Genomic DNA, 25,404 nt, shown 5'->3' with positions numbered 1-25,404 from the left:
TGAATAGTGATGGGTGAATCTGTCAATTTCAGTTTCTGAGTTTCTCACTTTTGCAATCTAAAATTCAGTTCTCCACATTTCTGTATCTGTTTGCTTCTTTTTTATAAAAAAAAGTCCTCTTGAAAATTCATCAGCATTTTAGTGCAAATTTCTCCTAATATGCACATGTTCATCTGGATTCTTGTCTAATATACACATTACTCCAAAGCATTTTTTGCCTAATATAATGCATTTTTGCATGTTATTTTCACTAATATGCATTCATATCCACCCTTTACACCACCTATGTGGCATTACTTGGCTGGAGCAAAATTCAATTTTTGAAAGGAGTCTGTATTGCATTTTTCAGATTATTTTGAAAAGTGTGCATTAGGTAAATTTGCCTTTAAATGTAAACTGATTTGAAATTATTCTCAATCTCTATCTGTGAGTGTCCCAAGATAGGCAATATGAGGCTTTGATTGAGACATCTTAGAATTCTCCATGGACTATGCGAGCAGTTCTGAGGAATAGCAACCAAACAGTGATTGTTGTTGCCTTATGTGTCTGTCAGCAGCTGCTTAGTGTAACATGCATCTGTTGCACAGATTTCTGTCCCTATTTTTTTATCACAACTCTCTTATTTCCTTCTGTATTTTACACATCACAACAATAGGATGTCTAAGATATCCTGCGAGATAAAAGCATTTCCCTTAATGTGTTACTTCTTTAATTAGGATCTCTTTTGAAACACACCAAACACAGGCATCCAAGTTTTAGAAAGAATCAGATGAAAACCCCTTAGCTCTGTCTATAAAATTATAAAGTAGAGGAGGTTGAACTTGGGCATTAATTGATCCTTCTGTCTAGTCCAGTGTTTCCCAAACTTGTGTCTTCAGCTGTTTTTGAACTACAACTCCCATCATTCCTAGCTAGCAAGATCTGTGGTCTGGGATGATGGGAATTGTACTCCAAAAGGAGCTGGAGACCCAAGTTTGGGAAACACTGGTCTAGTTGGTGCTTTCTGCACATGATAGTTACTGGTTTGTCTAAAATTAAAATTCTGTACCAGAAACTTATGAATTCCCATATAATTTGGTGTTTTGTCTCAGTTTCAAGTGCAACACACAGGACTGATGCAATATTCTCTGCATTCTAGCCTCTTCTCGCATTCCACTGCAAGAGAACCCCTTAAAGATGAAGTCGGTAGAGTTATGCATGATAAACTAATAAAAATTCATTTACATACAGTGGTGCAGTTTGGCACTTTTGAACTCTTGCCTTACAGCACAACCCTGTGCCTGTCTACTCAGACTATAGTGAATGGCAGGTAAGAAATTCTAATAATAATAATAATAATACTGAATGTTATAAAGACTGCAGTCCTAATGGTCTTACCAGGATGGGTGGTGATCTTTAGATGGTCATGTATATTATTCCATGTACTTCAAAATGTGGCAAACAACCCTGTAGCATTTAGGGGTTGTCCTCCTCATTCTGCTGAGTCCTGACATGACAACACCACAGCTTCTGCTGCTCCATTTGTATAAGTATATACTTATATGTAGATGAATGCAATCTATAGTAGCAAAAATACTTTAGAACACTGCCATTTTTACTCATTGTCCTGCCTGGCTATTATTTGAGGTTTATACTGCTATTTCAAATATATCTCTTTATATCAATATTGGCTCCGAATCTACCTGAGAGGGTATGCTAATTTATTGAATTGTTGAAGCACACTGAAGATGAATGCTGATAGGAATCCAGACTTCTGTTGTCATCTATTAGTGATCTAATTACATATTGCTTCCTCTCACGGGACACCAGTACAGGCTTGATTAAAGTATAATATAGATAGTTCCCTAGAGGGTGTTAGGCTCTTTAGCTGATGCCATGAATTCAAAAGTCCTATTTTTCTTCCGCCTCTTGGTTATTGTATGAGCACGACAGCACCAACATTATCATTTACTCCAGCGGTTGACAACCTTTTTGGGCCTATGGGCACATTTGCAAACATTGTGGACACACACGGCAACCAAGCACACACCACAACCCATTCCACTGGCTACAATATATATATAGCCTTTTTACAAGCATAATTTCAGTGGGGGCAGAGGTGAGGGAACCCCGTGGGCACAGTTGCCCCCAGGCACTGCCTTGATAACCCTTGAATTATTCTTTTTGAACTTCCTTAGCATCATCAACCACAAAAAAAACCTTTGGGGGCTGATGAGGTTTGAAATTAATGGTCAGAATGGGCTTAGGTTTGTCTTCATTTTTAAACACTTCAAAATTGTAGATTGACCAACTACACCAGCTGTAGGGAACCTTTGACCTCCAACTACAACTCCCATCAGCCACAGTGATGCCAGCAATGGGCTGGGATGATGGGAGATGTAGTCCAGCAACATCTGGAGGGCCCCTAACCTATACAGAGGTTGTTGGATTGTTTCCCACCCCCCAGAGGCACCAGCTTCTCCAGACGATTGAGGGCCCCCAATGTCATGTACCGATGTCACACACACAGCCCTCTGAACATTGAGGGGGGGCTGGCCCCCTCAAAAAACATTGGTGGGTGTGCCAAAGTGCCTTAGCCTCCAGGAGCCGACATCTGTTTCCCCCTAGTATGCAATTTTAGATTAACTTTGAAAATGTTCATCTGATGCACTAAGAAAGGTATAACTTACAATCCTATGATGGAATGAAATGGATTTCAATTTCCCCCCTTCTTTTCAACCTTCAGGGGTCTGTAACTTTTCTAATGAAGGCAACTTTTGCATTATTAAAAGTTTCTCACTATTGAGATTTCTGTCAGTGAATAAAATGTGATTCTCAGCACTTGTCATGTGGTCTGTGGAGGGGGGAAATGTTTGGGAACCACTGAACTAGAATGTCCATGATACATATAGATTAAATTCTGTACAGTTAATGTGGACTTGTGTGGGGAGCATTGAAAGAAAGGATAATGTGAATGCTGGAAAATGAAATCAAGGACAGGCAGTGATTTTTTTACCTATGTGTAGTCAGCATTGTGCTTCCAAGTGCATGTGTCAATGGAACAGATTGCAGCCGAGTATCTTCCATTCTGGGTTCAGTTGCACTCTGAATTCCCAGCTACAAATCTAGCACTCACAGGGCCGGCTCTAGGTAGACCCCTGGTGGCGCAGGGCACCACGGCGCCAGCCCGCCAGGAGGGCGCCGCGAGCTGCGCCCACCCACCCGCTGGCCGGCCGGTCCGCCAGTTCAACAACCGCATTGTGCCTGCCCACCCGCCGCGCCGCCGCGCAGCAGCGCCTGCCCGCCCACCGCACTGGGGAACGGGGTGGGGGGGCGCCGGAGGGATCCATCGCTCCACAGCGCCAGGGGCACTTAAGACAGCCCTGAGCACTCAGCTCAACATTTATTTTTCCTCATAGTTCCACACATGTGAGTTAAAGGGAGAGTGTGAGATGCTGAAGAAAACAATTAGGGAAATTCTGATATTGTTAAGTTAGCAAATTTCCTTGGAAGTTAGAACTACCTGGTTTTAAACTCCTGGGCTGCATTGCTGTGTTGCTGGGCTGTGTATTTCTCTGCGTGAAATAAATTGCTAATAATGAACACAGGGGCAGAGGAATAATCTCTGTGATGGGGATCATTGGATTGGTTTGTGCAAGATGCTATTCCTGAGCCCTAATTACCCATATTACCCTAATTGGATGGGCGGGGTATAAATAATAAATTATTATTATTATTATTATTATTATTATATTTTATTATTATAAAGGGCACACTAGGGTTGGTCCTCCCAATAGACTGAATAGCATTAGGTGGTGGAGTGAAAATATTTGGGTGAGAATTTAAACCAACTTTTCAAAAATCCATTACGATAGTGTCTAGTACACTAGATAGAGAATGGAACAATCCACTCACCCACTCCTTATGCCAGCCTGTGGAGGGTTTGGCTTGAGTAGAGGCACTAGTTGAGTTGGCCTCCCACAGGCCAACACCAACACCCCCCTTCTTCCTCCCAGACATCTGGATCCTGAGCTGGTCTCACTCTTGTCAGGTGATGGTATCGGTCCCAACCCAGACCCGATAGCTCTTCCATCTCATAGGGGTAGGTGTCTGTGTTCATGGTTTGACCTGAATGTCCCTTGGAGCAGCCAGCTGACTTCTTTGCAATGCATTAAGATCATGCCTAGCCTCATGCCCACACAGCGCAGTTTCATAAGTTTTGCAAGTGATTTGTTGAGCAGCAATCAGCTGGCTATTTGCCAAAATGTAAGAATCTGCCATGGGCCCACTGAGCCACTCTATACCAAAGGGTCATATGAATCAGTTGTTAGGTAAGCATCACTCAATAAAAACACTCAATAAATATGTGTTAAGCCTTTATGTGAAAGGTCATCACTACTCTTTGTTCATCACTGACCCCCTACTACTTTGACATTCCTGAGGACAACCAGGCTATTTAAATCCCACTGTCTTTCCCTGTATTGCCCCTTTATTGGTGCCTTCATGGGCACTGAACCGGAGAGGAAAATCTTGTGGTCCTTGTATTTAAGCTCATACGGGTTGCATGTAACTTGAGCACTCAAAGTGTTCAAATTTACAAAATGCTAGCTGATCTTTAAACAGACTGAAATGAAGAATCCTGTGTGTTTGGCAGATAGACTGAAAACCAAGTTTGATGCAGAAGTAATATAATAATGATCCACTGTGGCAGAAGGATCAGGAGCAGTAATTAACACAGCTTTATTAGAGTGAAACTGGTTATTTCCACGTAAATAAACCCATTGGCCCTTTGAGCTGTGACATGTTTCATCTAAAAGCATTTCATCCTTCACTTATTTGTGAAGTCCTTATTTGTGAAGTCTCATGCCCAACCTAGTTGTGGTTCAGTGACAACTACAAATACCTATTATCATGCAATAGTAAGTTTAGGCTACTGAGATAAATGTATTTGCCTTTCTTTGCCAACACTGTGTTTCAGGTAGGAGCCATGATTCTCTTCTGCAAGGCCTTTCTAGCTAGAAATTCAGAACTCTCTCTCTCTCTCTCTCTCTCTCTCTCTCTCTCTCTCTCTCTCTCTCTCTCTCTCTCTCTCTCTCTCTCTCTAGTATATAATAGAAGTACCGTAGTAATAAGAGAGCCACAGGAACTGTTTGTAAAGTACTGTATGTCAAGCTTTGAAAACTATTTTAATTCTTTCCCCTTTCCCACAATTCATCATTTCCATACAGATTAAATTGTATGTCATGCCTCTCACGGCACACACATATTTTTAATGGTAATGATTGCTTTATTCAATGTAAGGAATGCTTCTTTTTTTATTGATCGGCATCAAAGGTTCATTGGAAATGAGTAGCCACAGAAGTCAAATGGGGAGCCAGAGAAGTGCTCAAGGAAAAGGAAAAGATTTGTAGCTATCTGCACTGTTACATAATATTAACAGATAGTGCTGGAGAAGCAGAAAAACATCAGAACATGAGCTGGCACTGCATTTATTTATTTAGTAAAACATAATTTCCTAAATCACTATGAAACAGACACAAATAACTTTTTGACCTTCCATGAAATGTGACATACTTAATGAGAGATCCCACTGAAGTACTATTTGATGGTGATTCTCTTGTAATGCTCTTACTAAGTATCATAATCTGGGCCTGGTGCATAGCTTGTTGCCTGCAGATAAAATTGTGCCATGATAAAGAGAAGTTTCGGAAGGGATTTTGACTAGAGGCCAAGGATCCTGCAGGATTGTTTATTGCTTTCTTCCTGTAGATGTCGAAGCATGCAGCTGGGACATGGGGCAGGAGGGTGTGCCTCTACTGCCCCAGATCTTCTATTAAAGTGGATTTAGTATGGTCCTTTGAGAGCTATGGAGTGTTGCGCCCTACCTATTTTGAGCTGCAGAATTCCCCAACTATTTCTCTCCCTCTGTCTCTCCCTCTCTCAGCTACACATTTACCCTCTCCCTTTCTACCACCATCCGCCTCTTGGTTCTGCCGTGTTGAGGCACACAGGGATATTATTGAAATATATCTGTTTATAATATCTTTAGTCAGTGCAGATCTGATACTCTCTTTATGTTCAGCCTTTTTTCTTTTGAAAAGGGCAATCTATTCTTAACTTTATTGTGCCTATTTCTTTTTAAAAGACACAAACAGTGAAGGGTGTATTACTGGCAGATATTTATAAAATCATAGAACTGTAGGATTTGTAAAGAGTTGGCAGCTATCTAATTCAGCTCTTTACTCTAAAGCAGGATCTTCTACACTGCATCTCCGAATCCCTAAAGGATTAGCCTATATATTACTGCTGTTAAAAGCAACTTTTCCAATCCACAATTGACTGGCTTCCAGAAAAGGGAGAATCCCCTTTCAGTGGCTAATTTTAGAACATTCACTAACTGTTTCTGAAAACATTTCATTTTTCAGCAATAATTTGTACACTTTGTCCTACGCAACATTCTCATTGCTTTAACTTTTCTGGCAATCATCCTAAATTGAATCTTAGATATTTAATCATCTACATTGCACTATGCCTTTGTAAATCTCCTAAAAGGAGATGATATTTTGGTAGAAAGATGCAAGGGTCTTAATGTTCCAACAATAGCTTTAAATACTTTGGAAACAGATGCATTATGAAAGATTAATTCCTCAGCCATTAATTTGTAACAGAACAGGGCAATAAATCATAGTTTCTATTCAATATCTTTCTGCAATTGTGAATTCCACTTGATTCACCTCTCTCACTCACCTTAACAAAATCAGTATTTGCCCTAGTTAGTTCGGATAGGAATCCAATTATGCGGGGAGCCAAAAAGCTAACCACCAATCACAGGAGATCTTTAAAAAGGCCATTTAGTTTAATACAGTTTGGTGAAGTGAAGATAAAATAATGATGCTTGAATCTATATTTAAAAAGTCCAGAATTCATTGAGAGTAATTGAATCAATTTCCTAGACATCTTTTGGAGATCTAGATTGAGGCCTTATGACAGGAGTGTGCAACCACCACCACCACCACCCTTAGGTAGATCTTTCAATGAATGAATGCTAGTGGAGGGCATGGCCCAAGCAAGCCAGTGGTAGCTGGAGCCAGATGGACAATGGTCAGGGCCCCCTTTCTGCCTCCCCTGCCACTTCATTCTCTCTCTCCCTCTCTTTCTCCTCTTACCCAGTCAACTGTCAGAGGACGGACAGATCACTCTTTCCAGAGGTCTGATCACTTGCCAGAGGGTTTCCTCTACTTCCTCTTACATTGCCCCATCCATGATGGATTTTCTCCATAGTGTTCCCTTCCTCCAGCCCTACTTATTTTCCTCTGGGCTTCCCACCCACCCACATGAAATTAGACTCAGGGCTGCATGCAGCTCTGCCCTAAACCCTGGTCTATGGTGAACATCATCATCATATCCCCTGAGATGGCAACATCTGCCATTCTCTCCAGGAATGGGGCCCTCTCCCTTTTCACCCTTCATGTGGGGAAGGGAAATGGCAGGCAGAGCTCAGTTTCCCCCCACTGGGCCTGAAGTCTTCTGTCATGTATTATCCCATGTTCCACATGCAGGGAATAGCAGCGAGAACAGTGAATCTTGCTTGAGGTGGTGGTTGGCCATAGCATCAATTTAGCAAAACCAAATCTAGCATCTCACAGTTGTTTTATAGAAATAAACCAGTTGGGATGGGGAGGTGTTATTTAAGTGAAATCCTTTCCTATTGGCAATACAGTGGTCATGGTGAGAGGGAAATGTCTCTTCAAATTTGCATGGGCAAAAATGCCCCCTGCTGAGCTCAAACCACTTGTTCCTCTTTCTGTATATGCGAAAACATAGAACAATACTTTTGTCTGCATTTGGCTTATATAACATATTTTTAATTGATTGCTTTATGCCTAGTGCTAGCAGCAGGAGATGGAGAAGGGTAGGTGTTCATTGCCAAAATACTCTGTAAGACTGGGAATGCCTTGCATCTTGGCACAGTCCTCAAATTAAAAACAAGCGCTGACCCTGGTTGCCCTACATTTACTGTGTGTGACATATATAATATTGAAAATTTCTGTTTAATCGGTTTGGAAGCAAGTAGAGTTTCTTTTTCTTTTCTTTTGTTTGCCAGATTGTTGACCATGCAGTTTTTTCTCTCCTCCTGTTCTGTATGCAGGGCTCAGCTCTTGCCTCTCAATACAAGCAAATGTGAAATTCTATACAAGTAATACGAGTGGTTCCTTTCCATATTTTGTGCAATTGGCATATTAACAAGAAATAGGACCACCTACAGTGTGCCGTACGACATTCTGTGAATATGCCAGCAGCATTTTGGAGTGATGCTTTTGCGTATCTAACCAGAAAGAATATACCACTTCATTTCATGTGCTTTTATGCATTCTGGCAAGGAGTAAATGAAGTTAATCACAAGTTAAGGAACCCTGCCACTCTGTATTATAGAAGAAGCTTCCTGTACATAACAATATAAAATTGGCTGTGGTTCAGAATTTTCGTACTTAGCATTGCAAATTAGGCTCCTGTCCTTTCCCTACTGAGCTGCTCACTGGTGATCTGGAATACCTTATTTTCTATGGAATTTTCCCAGGTGCTTTAGAAATTAAAATTCTAGAGGGAGTTCTGAAGGGGCTGTAGCCAAATGAATCATATTAGTCCTTGATATAGGTAGAATTGCCAGGTGCAAAACTGTGCCAGGGTTCTCTAGCCTGCAGATTTTCATTGTCACTTCAGCCCTCAGCCGAAGCTTTGGGATAAAACCTTGATATATGGGAAGCTTATATGAAACCGGCACACAGATGAATGACATACACAAAAATGATGGCAATCCCTGTCTTGCATTAAAAAAAAGAACCATCTGAATTTCTTTTTCTTAGCCAGGTATTAGTGCTCCTATATATGGAGATCTTGTATTATTATCCCACTGCCCTTCTATTTTCTATTACTATAGAAATGCAACCTACTGATTTATAGATGCGTCTGACTTGGTAGTCATACTAATGTGGATTGGCTAGTTTCTGTACAAATTAGAAGCAAAGTGACAAACGGCTCTGTCATTCTGCTTTGTCTCTGTAGCTTCTGGATGTGACTAAATTAAAATGGATTACATGATTTGATTTTCATGGAGGGTTTGTTCATGCAAGACAGCTTTGGAATCACAGACTTCCATGACGGATGGAGGGCTTGAGCTACTTGTTGATTATGCCCTTGGCAGAAAACTGCAGAATATTCTATTCTCCAATGAGCAGGAAAGGGGGGGGAATTACCCATACAGTTCCTTTGAGGTTGGTAGCGTAAAGTTTCTACACACATAGATTTAAGCTTCAACAAGAAAAAAAGGGCAGCAGTTGCCCTTCAATTCTGAACATATAGCTTGAGAAGATGCAACTTACCATATACAATACGTTTTCATTTTTAAACTAGGCACAATGTCTGTTGCGTAGTCATGCCTGTTATGTAGTTTTACTTAGGTTCAACTCTGAAAAAGGCATAACTTTTCAAGGTTCTTATTGACTTTGCATTCTTAAAGGTAATCCGCATTCTTAGATTTTTTGCATGCACACAACAACAACAACAACAACAATATGACATTTGAAAAAGACAAAAAGGATTAAATCTGCCAATACATAAAAATTATAACCTTCCATATCACTCTACCAATGTAAGACATTTCAATACCTGAGGAATACATGTTAACTTGATGCCCCACTTTTTTCAGAAATGACACACAATTTACATCTGAAATAGGACAGGAGGTTCCAGTTGCCTGGGGAGAGCTCTCTTTTATCAGTCATTGCTTGGAATCCTTTCCTGAAAGACACGCATCTTACTGTTCTCTCCATGTTATAAACCCTCTTGTTCCTGTATGATGTGACATTGTTCATTATTAACAACCATGCTTAGCGAACATGATTTTTAGTTACAAATAATGTGAACTTGAAAGGTACAATTTTTCATTTCCTGAGCGACCGGTTGGCCTGGACCTCCCAGGTTATGTGAATTATTATGGTACACTACATTTATCTCTACTAAGTTTAGAAATTTTTGAAAGTACTGAAAGTATGTTCCTATGAAAGTGTACCAGCTGGGTTACACTCCTGTGTGCATTTCAAAATAATTAAGCTTGTGAAGAGAACTTTAAAAAGTAGAACTTGGAGCCTGTACAGATTTCCTGTGCAAATAGGAACAGGATTAGAACAAAGGTGGGTTGCTGCAGCTCCTGTTGGAAGAAAGAGAAAGAAAAGAGTACAGATAGACTTTGTACTGAGCAATTTACATGAGTAATTATAATGGAGGTATATTGTACACATTTTAAGAGTAAGAGGCTTATGTTTTTTTGTGAAGAAATAACAATTCTATTTTGGTGCTGCTGGGAATTTTCCAGGTTATTTCAGCACTTCTGTTTCTTAAGAGTCCCATTTTTATTTATTGCTAAGTGGTTTTTCACAGTCAGTGTGTTCCCTGGTGTTAGTCATCATAGTGTCTAATAGGCCCAAATTTCAACCAATTAACTATGTGAGCTTCCGTAGTCTAATCAGTAAGCGTATGTCCAATAAAATGTAGCTCACCTACCCTTGTTTTATGTGGGCAACATGGACCATATCTCAAATTACTGATGTTTCTCAATATGGGAATGAACAACACGAACAACCATTTTGAGCTGTAACTAAGAGGGAAAAAATGCATAATGTGATAAACATATTATCGACTGATCTTTTCAATTAACTTATCTGTTCTTATGAATTACCAACTTGCTGGGATGTTGGTTTCAGCTGACAGAAAAAGAAGCTATCAAAGACACTTTTCAGGGATAAAATGGGGCTCATCCATTTGTAGTGGGAAACAATAAGGCCACCAGTTGCTCTGTTGATAAAAGCTTTGTCTTTTTTTTTGGCTTCTGCTTATTTTTCAGGAGCAGAATGGCTGCTGCTAAAATTCTGATAACCTGTTAAGAATTTGTTTACTCCCTGTTAGGGACGGAGTAGAAATTCAATTCAGCTTGCATTTAAAGGCAAATCTATCAAATTCATACATTCCGAAACAATACGAGAACTGAAACACAGCCATCCTTCAAAATTTGCATTCATTTGAATTTTGTGATCCAGTTCTCCAAACAAATTTTATAAAAAGGCATATATTGGGTAAAAGTGTGCATAAAGGTGAATATATATATATAATTATATTAGGATAAATTGCTTGCAAAAATGTGTACTCGGGTCAAATCTGCATACAAAAAATGTGTTTATTAGCATTAATTCGCACTAAAATGCTGAATGATTTTCATGGGATTCTTAAAATAAATAAATAAGAAATTGCTGCAGAAGTGTTTGAAAACATAATTGAATAAAGGAAAAATGAGAAACTGCGTGAATCAAAATTCACCATCCTTACATCCCCACTCCTTGAAGGCAGCCATTAAGGGGAGCTGTGCAGTTACAAGGTATCTTGTTCTCAAATAGAGACTTTGGGATATCTATTTACATGGCTTGGAGGCTAGTGACGAAATATGTTTGTCTTTCAGATCCCCAGCTCAAGGGTATAGTGACCAGGTTATATTGCAGGCAAGGCTACTACTTGCAAATGCACCCTGATGGAAGTCTCGATGGAACCAAGGATGACAGCAGTAATTCTAGTAAGTGATTGTTCTAGGAAACTATTCATCTCTTCCACACATATAGTAAAGTTAACCATTTCAAGATTTACATGTAACCATTTCAAGATTTACATGCAAACATCACTGGGTGTTGTATTTTTATGCCTCTTGTTTTCTGATTTTGCTTTTGGTAAAAGTTGTTTTTGCTTTTTTTGATATTTACAAATTGAAATACAAATATACAAATACATATTTTTTAAACCCCCCAATGCCTTCATATATGTGAATAAGAAGAAGCATGCGATTTCAGGAAAGTCCTGAAGCTGCTCACTACAGGATGATAACCCGGCTTCATTTTCAACAAAAATAGTTTTCCAAAGATGTCTAAAATAATGTGCTAGTTTGAGAAGAACCGTCATACCTGCTTCCTAGTTTCAGCTTAAGTGTGCAGGCCTTCTGAAGTATTGCTAGGCATAATAGTCTCTTAAGGTGTGTATATCAGGGACGCGGGTGGTGCTGTGGTCTAAATCACTGAGCCTAGGGCTTGCCGATCAGAAGGTTGGCGAGACGGGGTGAGCTCCCGTTGCTCGGTCTAGGCTCCTGCCAACCTAGCAGTTCGAAAGCATGTCAAAGTGCAAGTAGATAAATAGGTACCACTCCGGTGGGAAGGTAAACGGCATTTCCATGCGCTGCTCTGGTTTCGCCAGAAGCGGCTTAGTCATGCTGGCCACATGACCCGGAAGCTGTCTGCGGACAAATGCCGGCTCCCTCGGCCTGTAAAGCTAGATGAGCACTGCAACCCCAGAGTCGTTCGTGACTGGACTTAACTGTCAGGGGTCCTTTACCTTTACCTTTAAGGTGTGTTATAACAACACTAAATAACTCTAAATTACATAGAAAGATGATAAGATAAGATAAGATGAAAATCTTTATTGTCATTGCCCCCCTGCGGGAACAATGAAATTACTCGGCTGCACCATCCACTCAGATAAGGCACTCCACATAAATTTAAAATAACTACAAAACATTAATTAAATACGAAATGGCAAGTAAAAATAAGATGATTAAGTAGGGTTGCCATGTGTCCTCTTTTTCAGGGGTAGAATTTGGGACAGATTGCATTCATTTGCTTTGAATGGCCACCACAGTTTCCTCTCTTTGGCTCTTCAAAATATGGCAACCTTACTAAGCAAAGGACTACTTTAATATTTCATGATCATTATGGTGGCAGCTGAATTCAGCAGCAGCCAGAATGCAACAATGAATTGTGATGGCATTCCACAATTTCCCATTATTCATTAGAAATTTCACTTACTGTGTCTCCAACACAGTGAAAGTTAAGACAATTTTAAAATCTTGAGGTTGGTCAGGTTACCCTAGGATGGATAACCACTTGCTCTTCCATGTTCCGGAGCCCAATGTTGTAAATACTGTGAGTAATGCTTCCCCTTTGGTCTGTTGGTGTGAGTTCCTCCACATATCTTCATGGGCTGCTCAAGAGCTTGAAATATGAATCCACATGAAGGAGGGTGACATATTACCAGCAGCAGAGCCGTCTTTCCCATATGGTGTAGTGGTTCGTTGTGCCAGGGTGGTGGCCTCTCAGGGGCACCCCAGCGAGTGGGGGAGCTGCACGGCTTTGCCGGCAGCCTCCCCTTTCCCTGCGTACCTGCCAGCTGCTCCTTGTCAAACATATGGCTAGCGGGTGTGCAGCTTGTCTCCCAAGCCTCCACAGGAGGAGAGCGACCCCTGCAGAGGCTTAGGATGGAAGCTGCGCCCTGCCAACTATATGGCTGGCGGGTGCGCAGCTTCCTTCCCAAGCCTCTGCGGGGATTGCTTTCCCACAGTGGCATGGGGGAGAGTTGCGCGCACACACCATGGCTGGCAGTGCGCAGCTTTGCCCCCCCCCATCTGTGGTAATTTGGGGGCGCTGAGCGGATATTTGCACCCCGGCGCTGCATCTGATGAAGACCAGCAGAGCAATCGGATAGGATGCACACAGGGCAGGACTTTTTAGGATTATGTGTCTCTTCTTCTCTGCTGCCTCAGCAAAGTATCCAACATGGCTGCATTGCCAGGAAATCTGAATGGGGGAAAGGAGGGAAAGACACTGCATACACAGGCTAGTAGGTGGATGAGCCTCTCACCACATCATTGTTCTGCTGTGCATCCAGCACACCTGAAAACTACATTAAAAGTTATGGTTGGGAAGGAGCTGTTGCTTTTGTTAAATGTTTGAAGTGGTCAAGGAGTGTGGTAAGAGCCAGAATGGCTCCAGAATGGCAGGACGTTGTTTTGCTTCACTCTGAAGTATAGGAGGAGAGAGAAAACATAAGAGTGGCTCATGGCACTGTGCACATCATGACCACCGTCCTCTAAAGGTTTTTAAATAAGCAAAACAATGCACAACCACCTTGTACAATTAAGGCAAGCAGTAGCCCACAGTCGCTCATGCCCCTTCCCCGGGCTGTGTGGGGCCACCTTGGTAGCGTGGGGCCCTGTACAAGATGAATGCTGTTTACTTGCAGAGACTCCAGCATCTGCTTCATTTTACAGCAGCTTCAAAAGTCCAACTCTTATGGTGCTCACAATCTTCTAATATGACAAAGAATTAATAATAGAACCTAATTTTCTCTATGTATTTCCTGTGAGTGGTCTGTTATTTTTCTCCCTCCTGGGCATATTGCTTGAGTCACGTCCCTCTCCTGTGATGAGCAATAATGAGCAAGTTGTTCTTTTTCATACATTTTCACTTTGGTCAAAACATTTGTACCTGTTGTTGTCCTGATTTCAAGGTCTCACTTTCTGTGGATACTTTCCCTCCCAGCTTAAATCAATAAGCAACCCTTTGAGAAACTGTTGCATGATTGCTTGATCCTTTGCAAGTGCAGAGCCAGAAAATATGCCCAAGATGGATTTTGACTTCACTGTATGGAGGATGCTTCAAGTGTCATCCATTGTAGTTGCCTAGTCCATGCAGCCAGCTGTTTGTGTGCAATGGTTTGCCAGGCAGATCAGGAGATTTCCCACACATCAACACAGACCTGGGGAAGAAAGAGTGAGAGGTTGAAGTTGCACAAAGAAAACCCATCTGTGTGGTGAGCTGCTACACCACACAAATGGCTTACCACATGGAGACTATTGCTATGGGAAGCAATTTAAAGCATCATTTGTGGCACACTGATACTTTCAGAGATGGATGCTGCAATGCAGCTTCTCTGAAGCCCTGTTGTCATAAGGTTTAGATAGCAGGGAAGGGTTTAATTCTTCTGTCTTGGTGTGAGAAGTGAAGCTACAGGGAACCTTCTCGGGTAGTAGTGCCCACCTTATGTAACACCCTCCCATCAGATGTCAAGGATATGAATAACTATATAACCTTTAGAAGACATCTGAACACAGCCCTGTATAGGGAAACTTTTAAAGGTTTTATTATGTTTTTATATATGTTGGAAGCCACCCAGAGTGGCTGGGGCAACCCAGGCAGATGGGTGGGATACAAATAATAATAATAATAATAATAATAATAATAATAATTTGTTGTTGTAACTTTGAATATTTTCACACGTGACAAAAGTAAACCTGAGTGAAGAAGGTACATATTTATTTTTTCATGGGAACCAATCTGAAACAATTCTGGTACAGGGAGAAGTGTTTTTGAACCAATTTAGATCTGCTACTGCCACTACTCCTAGCTTGATTTCTAATACTGTGGCTGAAATCAACTTTGTTGCATACTGGCTTCAGTCTTATGACATAGTCACAGACAGAATTTGAGAATGTGTAGCTAACTGTGCATAGGATTTCTACATGACATCATTTGCTTATCTGTGACAGTTCTTCTTTATTTTTACAGCATTGTTCAACCTTATACCAGTGGGACTTCGAGTTGTCGCTATCCAGGGTGTAAAAACAGGCTTGTATATAGCCCTAAATGGAGAAGGGTTCCTTTATACGTCAGTAAGTAATATGCTATGGCTATTGGTTCTAATCTACTTTTCTATAAAAAGGTAGATCCAATTAATAGAAAATCTTACAGGATTTGTAAAGAAGAATGGTGAGATGATTCTACATATTGATTCTTAATACCTGTGGGTTTAATAAGGAGAATCTTCATGTGGGATTTTCAGACTGCAAATCACTGACACAACCCTTTCTCACAACATTTTTTTGTCCTGTGGAAGCGACTGCAGTAAGGTATCTTCCTGAACTATCAGAATTTCTGAGCCACTTAGGAAGAGCTCACACACTGGCACAGGGAGGAATCACAGTATGAGGCCTGCAGCTCCTGTTACTGTCTTAGGGTTGCAAGAAGCAGCAGTGCTGCAGCCACTCCCATGCTAACCATGAAACGTAAGCAGCAGTTAGTTATGCCCATGCAATAATTTGATAATGATTGGAAGATGCATTCTGAGCAGTAGCTGGAGGACTTTGTTTAATATGACTGTACAGTGCTATGACTGCAAGGTATGGAGACTGAAGTCCAAACTCTTCTAATATGTTTGCTATACTGTACAGTATTACAGCCTCACTTATTCAGATAATTTGCATGAAATTCAAAGCTTTTGGAGGTATAGATAAATAGGAAGATTCTTCAGAGTTAGAGCTGATATGAGATTCCAAAGAAGAGCCACAGCAAATTCAGTTAACAATGTGTTTTGATTAACTTGGGCAATGCTGTGTATACATTATCCTGCATTCTTATAGGATAATTGAAGCTGGTGGGTTTCCCACCAAGGATGTCATTGTCATGATTAAAGGCAATAAAACCTTCTCCTCCATAAACCAAAGCACATGGGAGCCCCTACAATTTCAGTGGAAGAGAGTTTATCTGCCTCCCGTGTACATCATTTCGGCCTGATTGTTCAAACATTTTGTACAGGAAAAAAAAATTCACGCATACAAAAATGAATCATGTCAACATTTTCGCAAGCTTATGTTTTATTGTCATTGAGGTAGAATTAAAGTTTTTAATTCCTTAAAATAAAAGGAGTCACATAGTAGGGAAAAAGTGCTTCTGGTAGATATTTTCCAGGCACATGAACTAGTCAAAACTGAACTCATGTAATTTCCAGTGAGTTGAGGGGGAGAGTTTCAAGGGTGTGGTTAACTCTCCCATTGAACTGAAAACGCTTACTTTTGGCAGAATGGTACTGCATGGCCCTGATCCAACTTTACGGAGGCAGCAGCATGTCACTGATAGTCTCAACATGGCTGTGTGCATGCAGGCTGCTGACTTGGGCTCCCACCCAGTGCACCTAGCACATGTTTATGGATACAGCTCCTTATCTAGCTGGTGATGGATGCACAGAACCCTTTTTCCAGGTGTGCATTCCTCTAGCTGGATCGTAACATTGGTTTTAAATAACATTCTCTGTTAGAGGAGTTGCCTGGAATTTCATTATGCTTTTTAGAAGCCTTATCTCAAGAGCTGCCTTGAGTTACCAATGTAATGGTTTGGGTGGTGTTTTCCCCCCCCATTCGAAGGAATGTTAGACATATTATCAAGCTCCTGATACCCTGAAGAAAAATATTCTGTTTGTTTTGAATGGATGACAGTGCTTTTTAAAGTTAATTAGGAGGAAATGTTCTAGTAGCTGAAATGTCATCGAGATAAAAAAATGAGTATTGCACAGCACTTATCTGTCATACATCGAAACATGGGCATATGGAAGATCTGTGTTTTTGAGTACTGTACCAAAAGTGTGCAATAGACGAACTGCAAAATAAAAGTGTGCAAATACCCCCAGGCTGGAGAGAATCTGAACTACTGCTTTTCTGTTCCTTTGTATGAGGGCTGGGGAATGTGTGACCATGAGAAGGTTGCAGAAGTCCACAGCATCATGGTCAGCAATCAAGGATAGCTGTAGTCCAACAACATCTCCAAATGATCACATGTTCCTTGTCCCAATTTTATTTATGTCTATGGCTTTGCAGACAAGCATCTATAAAATAACTCACTTCAGGAGTCGTAGCAATTTTTTTCTGTGTGGTAGGATTGGGTGCAATTAACACATTTCCCCCAACTCATGGTTATTACATTGTTTCCCATCATTTGCAGGGGTAAGAAAGACATTCTGAAATGTTAAATATGTTTCTAAAAATAGATTGGCAGGTAGTGTGTAAATCTGTAGAATGGAAATTCCTAGGAAGAGAGACTTGAACCATTCCATGTGGCTTTTTTAAAGACTATTCCATTGCAGTTAGTCAACATAACTATTGACATAGAAAGGCTATATTTTAATGATGTGTGTGTGTATGTGTGTACCTGTACCTTTGTGTTTTTGAGCATGCAGTATTTTTTTTCCTAGAAAAAGAAGTGCCAGAACTCACCACGAGTGCCTTGTTCTCTTATAATGGCAATGGCACCCACCTGAGAGGTGCCAGAACTGAGTTCTGGCTGGAAAAAAGCCCTGCATATATGCAGAGAAATGTAAACTGTATATTTCAGAAGTTGCTGTAGCATTGGCTGGTGTTTCTTAAAGGGACTGGCTCAATCTCTCATAGTGTGCATTAGTAAGTTAAAGGGCAATGCATTTTGTTGGAGGAAAGAATGATTTCTTTCTTTTCAAGAGTGTGAAATAGTTTGAAATATAAGAACTTGCAGCAAGGAAAAAAGCACAGGTCAGAACCAACCTTAACAACATGTGGTGTTTTTTTGTTTGTTTGTTTTTTTAAAGAGGGTGCACAGTGTACCAAGTTCAAGTGTACCAATTTCAAGTGTAATGTCCAAGTGGATCTTAGGCTGCAATCCTATACTCTAGGACAGGCACTCCCAAACTGCGGCCCTCCAGATGTTTTGGCCTACAACTCCCATGATCCCCAGCTAAGAGGACCAGTGGTCAGGGATGATGGGAATTGTAGTCCAAAACATCTGGAGGGCTGAAGTTTGGGAATTAAACTTCAGCCCTCCATTAAACTTTGTGGGATTAAACTTTGTGGGATTAAACTCCCCCATTAAACTTTGTGGGATTTACATCATATTAGGCATGCATAGGATTTTGCTGTTGCTTTGGTGATCTTTTTTATTGGTCAGTTAGTTGTATTGTTGACTTTAGCATTGTATGCCACCATGGATGCCTTTTGGCAGAGAGGCAACTTACCAATAGAGTAAGGCTATATTTTTATGCACACTTTGCTTGGAGTAAGTTCCACAGAGCACAGTGTGATTTACTTCCTAATAAACATGCATAAGGTTGTACTGTACAGGAGTGGATGAAGGAAGAAAAAAGAAAAAAGAAAAAGCTCCAATGTGACCTTAGCCTTGCTTTAGACTCCGGCTTTCACCATTTTATGATATCTCGTGAAGGTCAGCTATTCAAAGAAGAAAAAAATCAAAAATTTCACTGGACTGGTGCAAGCCTCTTGTCTGAACCCAATGCTACTTTTCTAGAAAAAAAGGTGCCAGAACTCACCATGAATTCCTCTGTTGTTCACTTATAATGGCAATGGCACCCACCTGAGAGCTGCCGGAACTGAGTTCCAGTGAGTTCTGCTTGAAAAAAGTCCTACCTGAACCTAAGTATTTATTGTATTCTGTTGCCCCAGAAGGACTAGACTCAACATGTGAAAAATGCAAGGAAGCTAATTTTGGCTAAAAATTAGGAGAAACTTTGTAAGACTATGAGCTATTCAAAAGTGAAGCAGGCTGAAACTGACACGGGGACAAACAGAAGAAGACACCTTCACCCCAGTATGGTTCCCCTTCACCACTTATACAGCCCAACAAGACAACGACAAAAACTTACCGTCAGTATACAAATCAATATGGCTAACCTAATCAAAACACCCTCCCTCCCCACTCACACAAGAAACTAAGGATCACCACAGCCAACCACAAATGAACAATCACATTCTAAGACAAGTCCCGACCTCTCTCACCAACAAAGAAGCACGAACAAACAACAGAGAACCTGCACAAACGATGCTGACGTCGAACCCCTACACATATCAAGAAAAACAGAAACATCGACAATCCACCACACCCAACTCCCCATCCCACCCATCCCTTTCCCCCCTTCCTCATAATGTCTCAAAAAGTAAAATCGATGTGTAAAAATGATACATGGGAGAAGAAGCAGGAGAAAAAAAAGAGACATTGCACTACCTTTGTAACCCAAGAAAATTCTTAATAAAAAGAATTACAAAAAAGTGAAGCAGGCTGCCTAGCCCCCAGGAAGTGGTGGGTGCTGATAATGCCAAGGTTGCAGGTTTGATCCCTGTATGGGGCAGCTGCACATTCCTGTGTTGCAGGGGGTTGGAGTAGAGAATTTTCAGGGTCCTTGCCAACTATACAGTTCTATGAGTCTATGAGCCCTTCACTGGAGGCATTTAAACAGGGATGCTATAGTCACATCTTGTATAGTCAGCAAGGAGTTTAGATTAAATGACCTCTGTGGATTTCTGTATTTTAGAATTTCTGTTTTTTTGGAAGCCGCCCAGAGTGGCTGGGGGAACCCGGCCAGATGGGCGGGGTATAAATAATAAATTATTATTATTATTATTATTATTATTATTATTATTATTATTATGTGGTACTTTGCAGCTCCATGATTTCAAGATTTTGTATACTTGTGCTATGAAACATAAGACTTAATAACAAACATGATGAAATTTAAGATTTGCCTGTGTTAACATAGAGATTGTCTTAAACATTAAGCACTATATAAATATATTAAATGAAAGTTAAAGAAATAAATGCTGTAAGCGCTACCTAATGCTGTGCATGCGGAAGTCGCTCAGGCAAAGTTCACCACCTTCTCCCCGCTGTGAGACACCTTGCACAAGTGATTTCCTGATTGTTTGAGACCTCTCCACTTGATTTCTGGCAATTCTCCCACCACAGGCTCCCTGCCACATCCCAGACCTCTACTGAGAGTCTCCTGATCCTCATGGCATTTTCAGGGGGCTGGGAAGGCAGGAAAGCTCTTTTACAAAAATGGACTCTCCCTCCTTTGCATGGCATTGGCCAGAGCTTATTTGGGGAGCTGTTCTTCTGGGGAAATTGAAATAGATTGGAACTGAAACATACCATTGAAGAACTAAATTTGATAGTAAAAGATAGCAATGCCACAAACTGGTGTGTAGTTAATTTCAGAAAAAGTAGTTAATAAACTGTATTGGTCACTTAAAAAAAAAAGATTGCTAAAGTCATATATTGCAGAATTATTATGCAGATGAACAAGGTTTCCACTTCTCTTTATTTATCTCTTTACAGTGCACAACATATGATGGAATTAATTACCCTTACGTTCAGCTGTAGAAACCACTAGTAAGGAATACTTTTGTTATGCAGCCTACAAGTTTCAGACGTAATTTGGATTCTGCACACTGTCTGGGATACTTCCCTTGTAGCAGATAAGTGACAGATATGGAACCAGAACTAGAAGTGTTGACATACTCTGAGAGAAGCCCTTTTCATATCATTTTCAACTAGGATCAGAGGTGAAAAGGCTTGAAATCCTGTGGGGAAACCTGTCCTCTTTGCACCACTTTATGGATCCCAGCACTTCACACATTGCCTGTGCTACATGCATAACCAACCAATAATGCACAAAACTTCACTTTAGCCACGGAAGTAGTGACCTGCAGCATCTCTTAATTTGTTTATTTTGGGGAGTAGGATCCTAGTGGAGCTATGAACTAGCAAGTCCCTATTCCTGCCATGTAGATGGCCTTATTTAAAGGTGAGGTGATAATGTGTCTGCAGACCCACCCTACATTTAAGCATGTGGCTTCCCCCAGAGTATCCTGGGGACTGTGTTTTACTACTCATAATTCCAAGCTCCCTTAAAAAAAAACTATAGTTCCCAGGATTCTTTAGGGGAAGCCATGTGCTTTAAAGGCAGGATATTCTAGCACTTCTCTTATGTGCATTAAGTCGGGAGTGCATTTTCAGTGTTGGAGGTTTCTTTCCTCCTGACATCTCCATATTGTCACCTTATAAATACTCTCATCAGTAGCTTAGAGCTTGCTTTTCAACTCATTCATGAGAAAATAGCTTTCTGCCTTAGGGAAATGTATAGGATGTCAAGGCTTGGGGCTTCCTCTCTTCACAACAATCACCAAGGAAGCCTCCTTTTTATAGTCTTTATTTACAGTATTTACAACGGGTCATTAGCACATCATTATCATCCATCAGAATCACCCAGTTCAGATCTCTGCTGAGGCCTGCGCTTGCCCCTCCAGCAGCCCAAGAAATGACGAAGTTTCCCGCCTCACCTTTCAACCCTCCTCTTGTCTCCCCCCCCCTCCATTCTGAGCTTGAGTTTAACCCAGGCATCCCCAAACTTCAGCCCTCCAGATGTTTTGCACTACAATTCCCATCATCCCTGACCACTGGTCCTGTTAGCTAGGGATCATGGGAATTGTAGGCCAAAACATCTGGAGGGCCGCAGTTTGGGGGTGCCTGGTTTAACCCTTGCTGCTCCTGTGAAATTCCTGGCTCTCTAACCCAGGGGTCCCCAAACTAAGGCCTGGGGGCCGGATGCAGCCCAATCACCGTCTAAATGCGGCCCGCAGACGGTCCAGGAATCAGCATGTTTTTACATGAGTAGAATGTGTCCTTTTATTTAAAATGCATCTCTGTGTTCTTTGTGGGGCATAGGAATTCGTTCATTTTTTCCCCAAAATATAGTCCGGCCCCCCACAAGGTCTAAGGGATAGTGGGCCAGCCCCCTGCTGAAAAAGTTTGCTGACCCCTGCAGTCTAACCCTTCCTGCCTCTTCCTCTAAGCTTACTCCAACAGCTCTCCCCTCATTATCCCCCTCCCCCGGGGAACTTGAAAACACTGACTCGTCCCTGACATAGGACTAGATACAATAGAAAATGAAAGGGAATGTGACCAAAGGTAATCAATATTTTACAGGTGACATTCTATTATATTTAAATCAAAGTCAAAGAAGAAATAATTTTGGCTTAGGGTGGATCTTTTATGTAGGCTTCAGAGTGCTCATCCTTTATTTAAGCAAAAACAAAAAACACTTGAAGGCCACAATCCAGAAAACTGTGCAGTGAGCTCTATGAGCCCAGCATGATTTCAGGCTTATATTATCAAATAGTGGCCAGCTAGCTCTATCACCTTTTTTTATGCAGCAAACCACTTTTGAAACTTCATGAAGCTTTAAGTATCCGTAGCCCAACAAGTTTCATTAGCTACAAACACACCCTTGGATGTATCTAAAGAGACTCCCAGGATTGTGACGTGCATTTCCTTAGTGTAGTTAAGCTGTATATTTAAGACTCAACCTAGGAAGGAGCGAGATAATGGTTTTGGTACACCAGCCATGCAATCTCATCTTTAGCTGAAACCTAAAATGTTACTGAGCTATACTTTTGTTAAAGTTACTACAGAGCCGCTTGTCAGCTCGGAATAATTCATTTTCATTTTTAATAGGATGGTACCACTGGTAAGTGCAGCGTGAGAAATTTTCACATGATTTACATTTAGTGATGAGCAATCATCGCAACCAGGTACATAGCTCGGCAGTGGCACACTGCTTTGCATCCAGAATGTAGAGGTAGATGGATCAGCCTATTTCTGGTCCTTCTTAGCTTTGCATGTGAGTCTGTTTTCAATCCAATTTCCACATCAGACTGATTGTCTGTTTGCTTTTTGAAAGAGAATTCACATTATCTAATGCATATTTCCACAAAATACGTACTTTAGAAGCATTTTATCCTTCTCGTTTTTGTAGCCATTTCGTTGCATTCTTTGAGCGGAGCTGTATCACAAAATTTGGTGAAAACAGAAGGTTAGCTGTGTTCTTATATGTGTTGTCTGTCTGGAAAGTATGGATGAGGTCAGTTAACTTAAGACCTAACAACATCCTCAAGCATCCCTCGAAGCAGGGTTGAGGTTCAGTCCCATAGCATCTCTGTAGTCCAAAAGATCTCCGCTAGCAAGGATAGAATAGGCTTCTCTCCGAGACCTTGGAGAGCTTCGAATTGGACAGTGGGAGATTTGTGATCAGATATCAATGGTTTCAAACAAACAAGCAGTAAATGCAGCTGTGGAGGTGTCCATTCTTTTCTACCCTCTTCTTACATCATATACAGTGGTACCTCTACTTACGAATGTTTCTACTTACGAACGGAGCCATCTTGGATGCGGTTTAGATAGGATTTTTTTCCTACTTAGGAATTTTTAGATAGGGTTGCTTCGACTTACGAATTTTTTCTCCCAATGCATTCCTATGCGATTCGACTTACAATTTTTTTTGACTTACGGATGTGCGTTCGGAACGCATTAAATTCGTAAGTAGAGGTACCACTGTAGTTGGTTTCTGAAAGGCACAGGGCCCTGCATGATTATAGTCAACTTATAAAAGGACAAAGAAATTTTGTTAGAAGAAGTACACGAAGGAGCACTCTGGTTATACATGCTAAAATAATGGTAATCTAATCTCATGCTTCAGAAGTAAGGTGATTGCCAAAGGGGGTTAGGAAGCAGTACTGTTCTTGCTAAGCAGCATTTTATATTTCAGAAGGTACATTATAGATTTTTATTCCCCCCCCCCCTTCTGAAGCCCTAAGCAAGGGCTCTGAAAGTACATTGATGGACCCATAGCCTGATCTGGTCTGGCAAATTTTTTGATTCCTGACTCTTCTTCTTTGGTATTTCTTGTAACCTGTAATGAACTTCTGGCCCTTTATTGGACCAGTTATATAAGCACACCCACACAATTTGTAATTCAATTTATTCAACTGCAATTCCAGTTGAATATGTTACTAACATTTTTATTCCTTGCTATGCAGCATTCCTTTGGCAGGGAAGGGGGAAAATTTTGGTGAGCCTGTAGAACAGGACAATACACATATTTATTTAATTTTAGGCTTCAGTTTGGAGTAGAAAATTTAAGAATATATTCTGTTTAAGGTTGTTGTAGTTGTTGTTTAGACGTTTAGTCGTGTCCGACTCTTCGTGACCCCATGGACCAGAGCACGCCAGGCACTCCTGTCTTGCACTGCCTCCCGCAGTTTGGTCAAACTCATGTTCGTAGCTTCGAGAACACTGTCCAACCATCTTGTCCTCTGTCGTCCCCTTCTCCTAGTGCCCTCAATCTTTCCCAACATCAGGGTCTTTTCCAAGGATTCTTCTCTTCTCATGAGGTGGCCAAAGTATTGGAGCCTCAACTTCACGATCTGTCCTTCCAGGGAGCACTCAGGGCTGATTTCCTTAAGAATGGATAGGTTTGATCTTCTAGCAGTCCATGGGACTCTCAAGAGTCTCCTCCAGCACCATAATTCAAAAGCATCAATTCTTCGGCGATCAGCCTTCTTCATGGTCCAGCTCTCACTTCCATACATCACTACTCGGAAAACCATAGCTTTAACTATACGGACCTTTGTCGGCAAGGTGATGTCTCTGCTTTTTAAGATGCTGTCTAGGTTTGTCATTGCTTTTCTCCCAAGAAGCAGGCGTCTTTTAATTTCGTGACTGCTGTCACCATCTGCAGTGATCAAGGAGCCCAAGAAAGTAAAATCTCTCACTGCCTCCATTTCTTCCCCTTCTATTTGCCAGGAGGTGATGGGACCAGTGGCCATGATCTTGGTTTTTTTGATGTTGAGCTTCAGACCATATTTTGCGCTCTCCTCTTTCACCCTCATTAAAAGGTTCTTTAATTCCTCCTCGCTTTCTGCCATCAAGGTTGTGTCATCTGCATATCTGAGGTTGTTGATATTTCTTCCGGCAATCTTAATTCCGGCTTGGGATTCATCTAGTCCAGCTTAAGGTATATACACATATGTAGCATGGGACCTTATCTTACATACACTCATCCTTTGTCATGCAATGACTGGATGCAAAGGAGTGGTGGAATGTACCACCTGGGGAACCCCTAAGAGGA

At 41.1% G+C, this 25,404-nt stretch overlaps 1 protein-coding gene across 3 annotated transcripts in view; it reads left to right on the top strand.

Annotated features, from left to right (window-relative positions):
- The window catches only part of FGF14 (fibroblast growth factor 14), a 291,424-nt gene that overhangs the window by 208,027 nt on the left and 57,993 nt on the right, over positions 1-25,404 (top strand). For all 3 annotated transcript variants that reach the window (XM_035114705.3, XM_088667558.1, XM_035114704.3), the window contains 2 exons: positions 11,489-11,599; positions 15,414-15,517. In XM_035114705.3, coding sequence (XP_034970596.1) covers positions 11,489-11,599; positions 15,414-15,517 — 215 coding nt within the window. The remainder of the gene's footprint in view (positions 1-11,488; positions 11,600-15,413; positions 15,518-25,404) is intronic.

Source organism: Zootoca vivipara, chromosome 4, assembly GCF_965207765.1.
Source record: "Zootoca vivipara chromosome 4, rZooViv2.hap1.1, whole genome shotgun sequence".
Classification (NCBI taxonomy): domain Eukaryota; kingdom Metazoa; phylum Chordata; class Lepidosauria; order Squamata; family Lacertidae; genus Zootoca; species Zootoca vivipara.
This window is presented reverse-complemented; position numbering and strand designations above follow the sequence as displayed.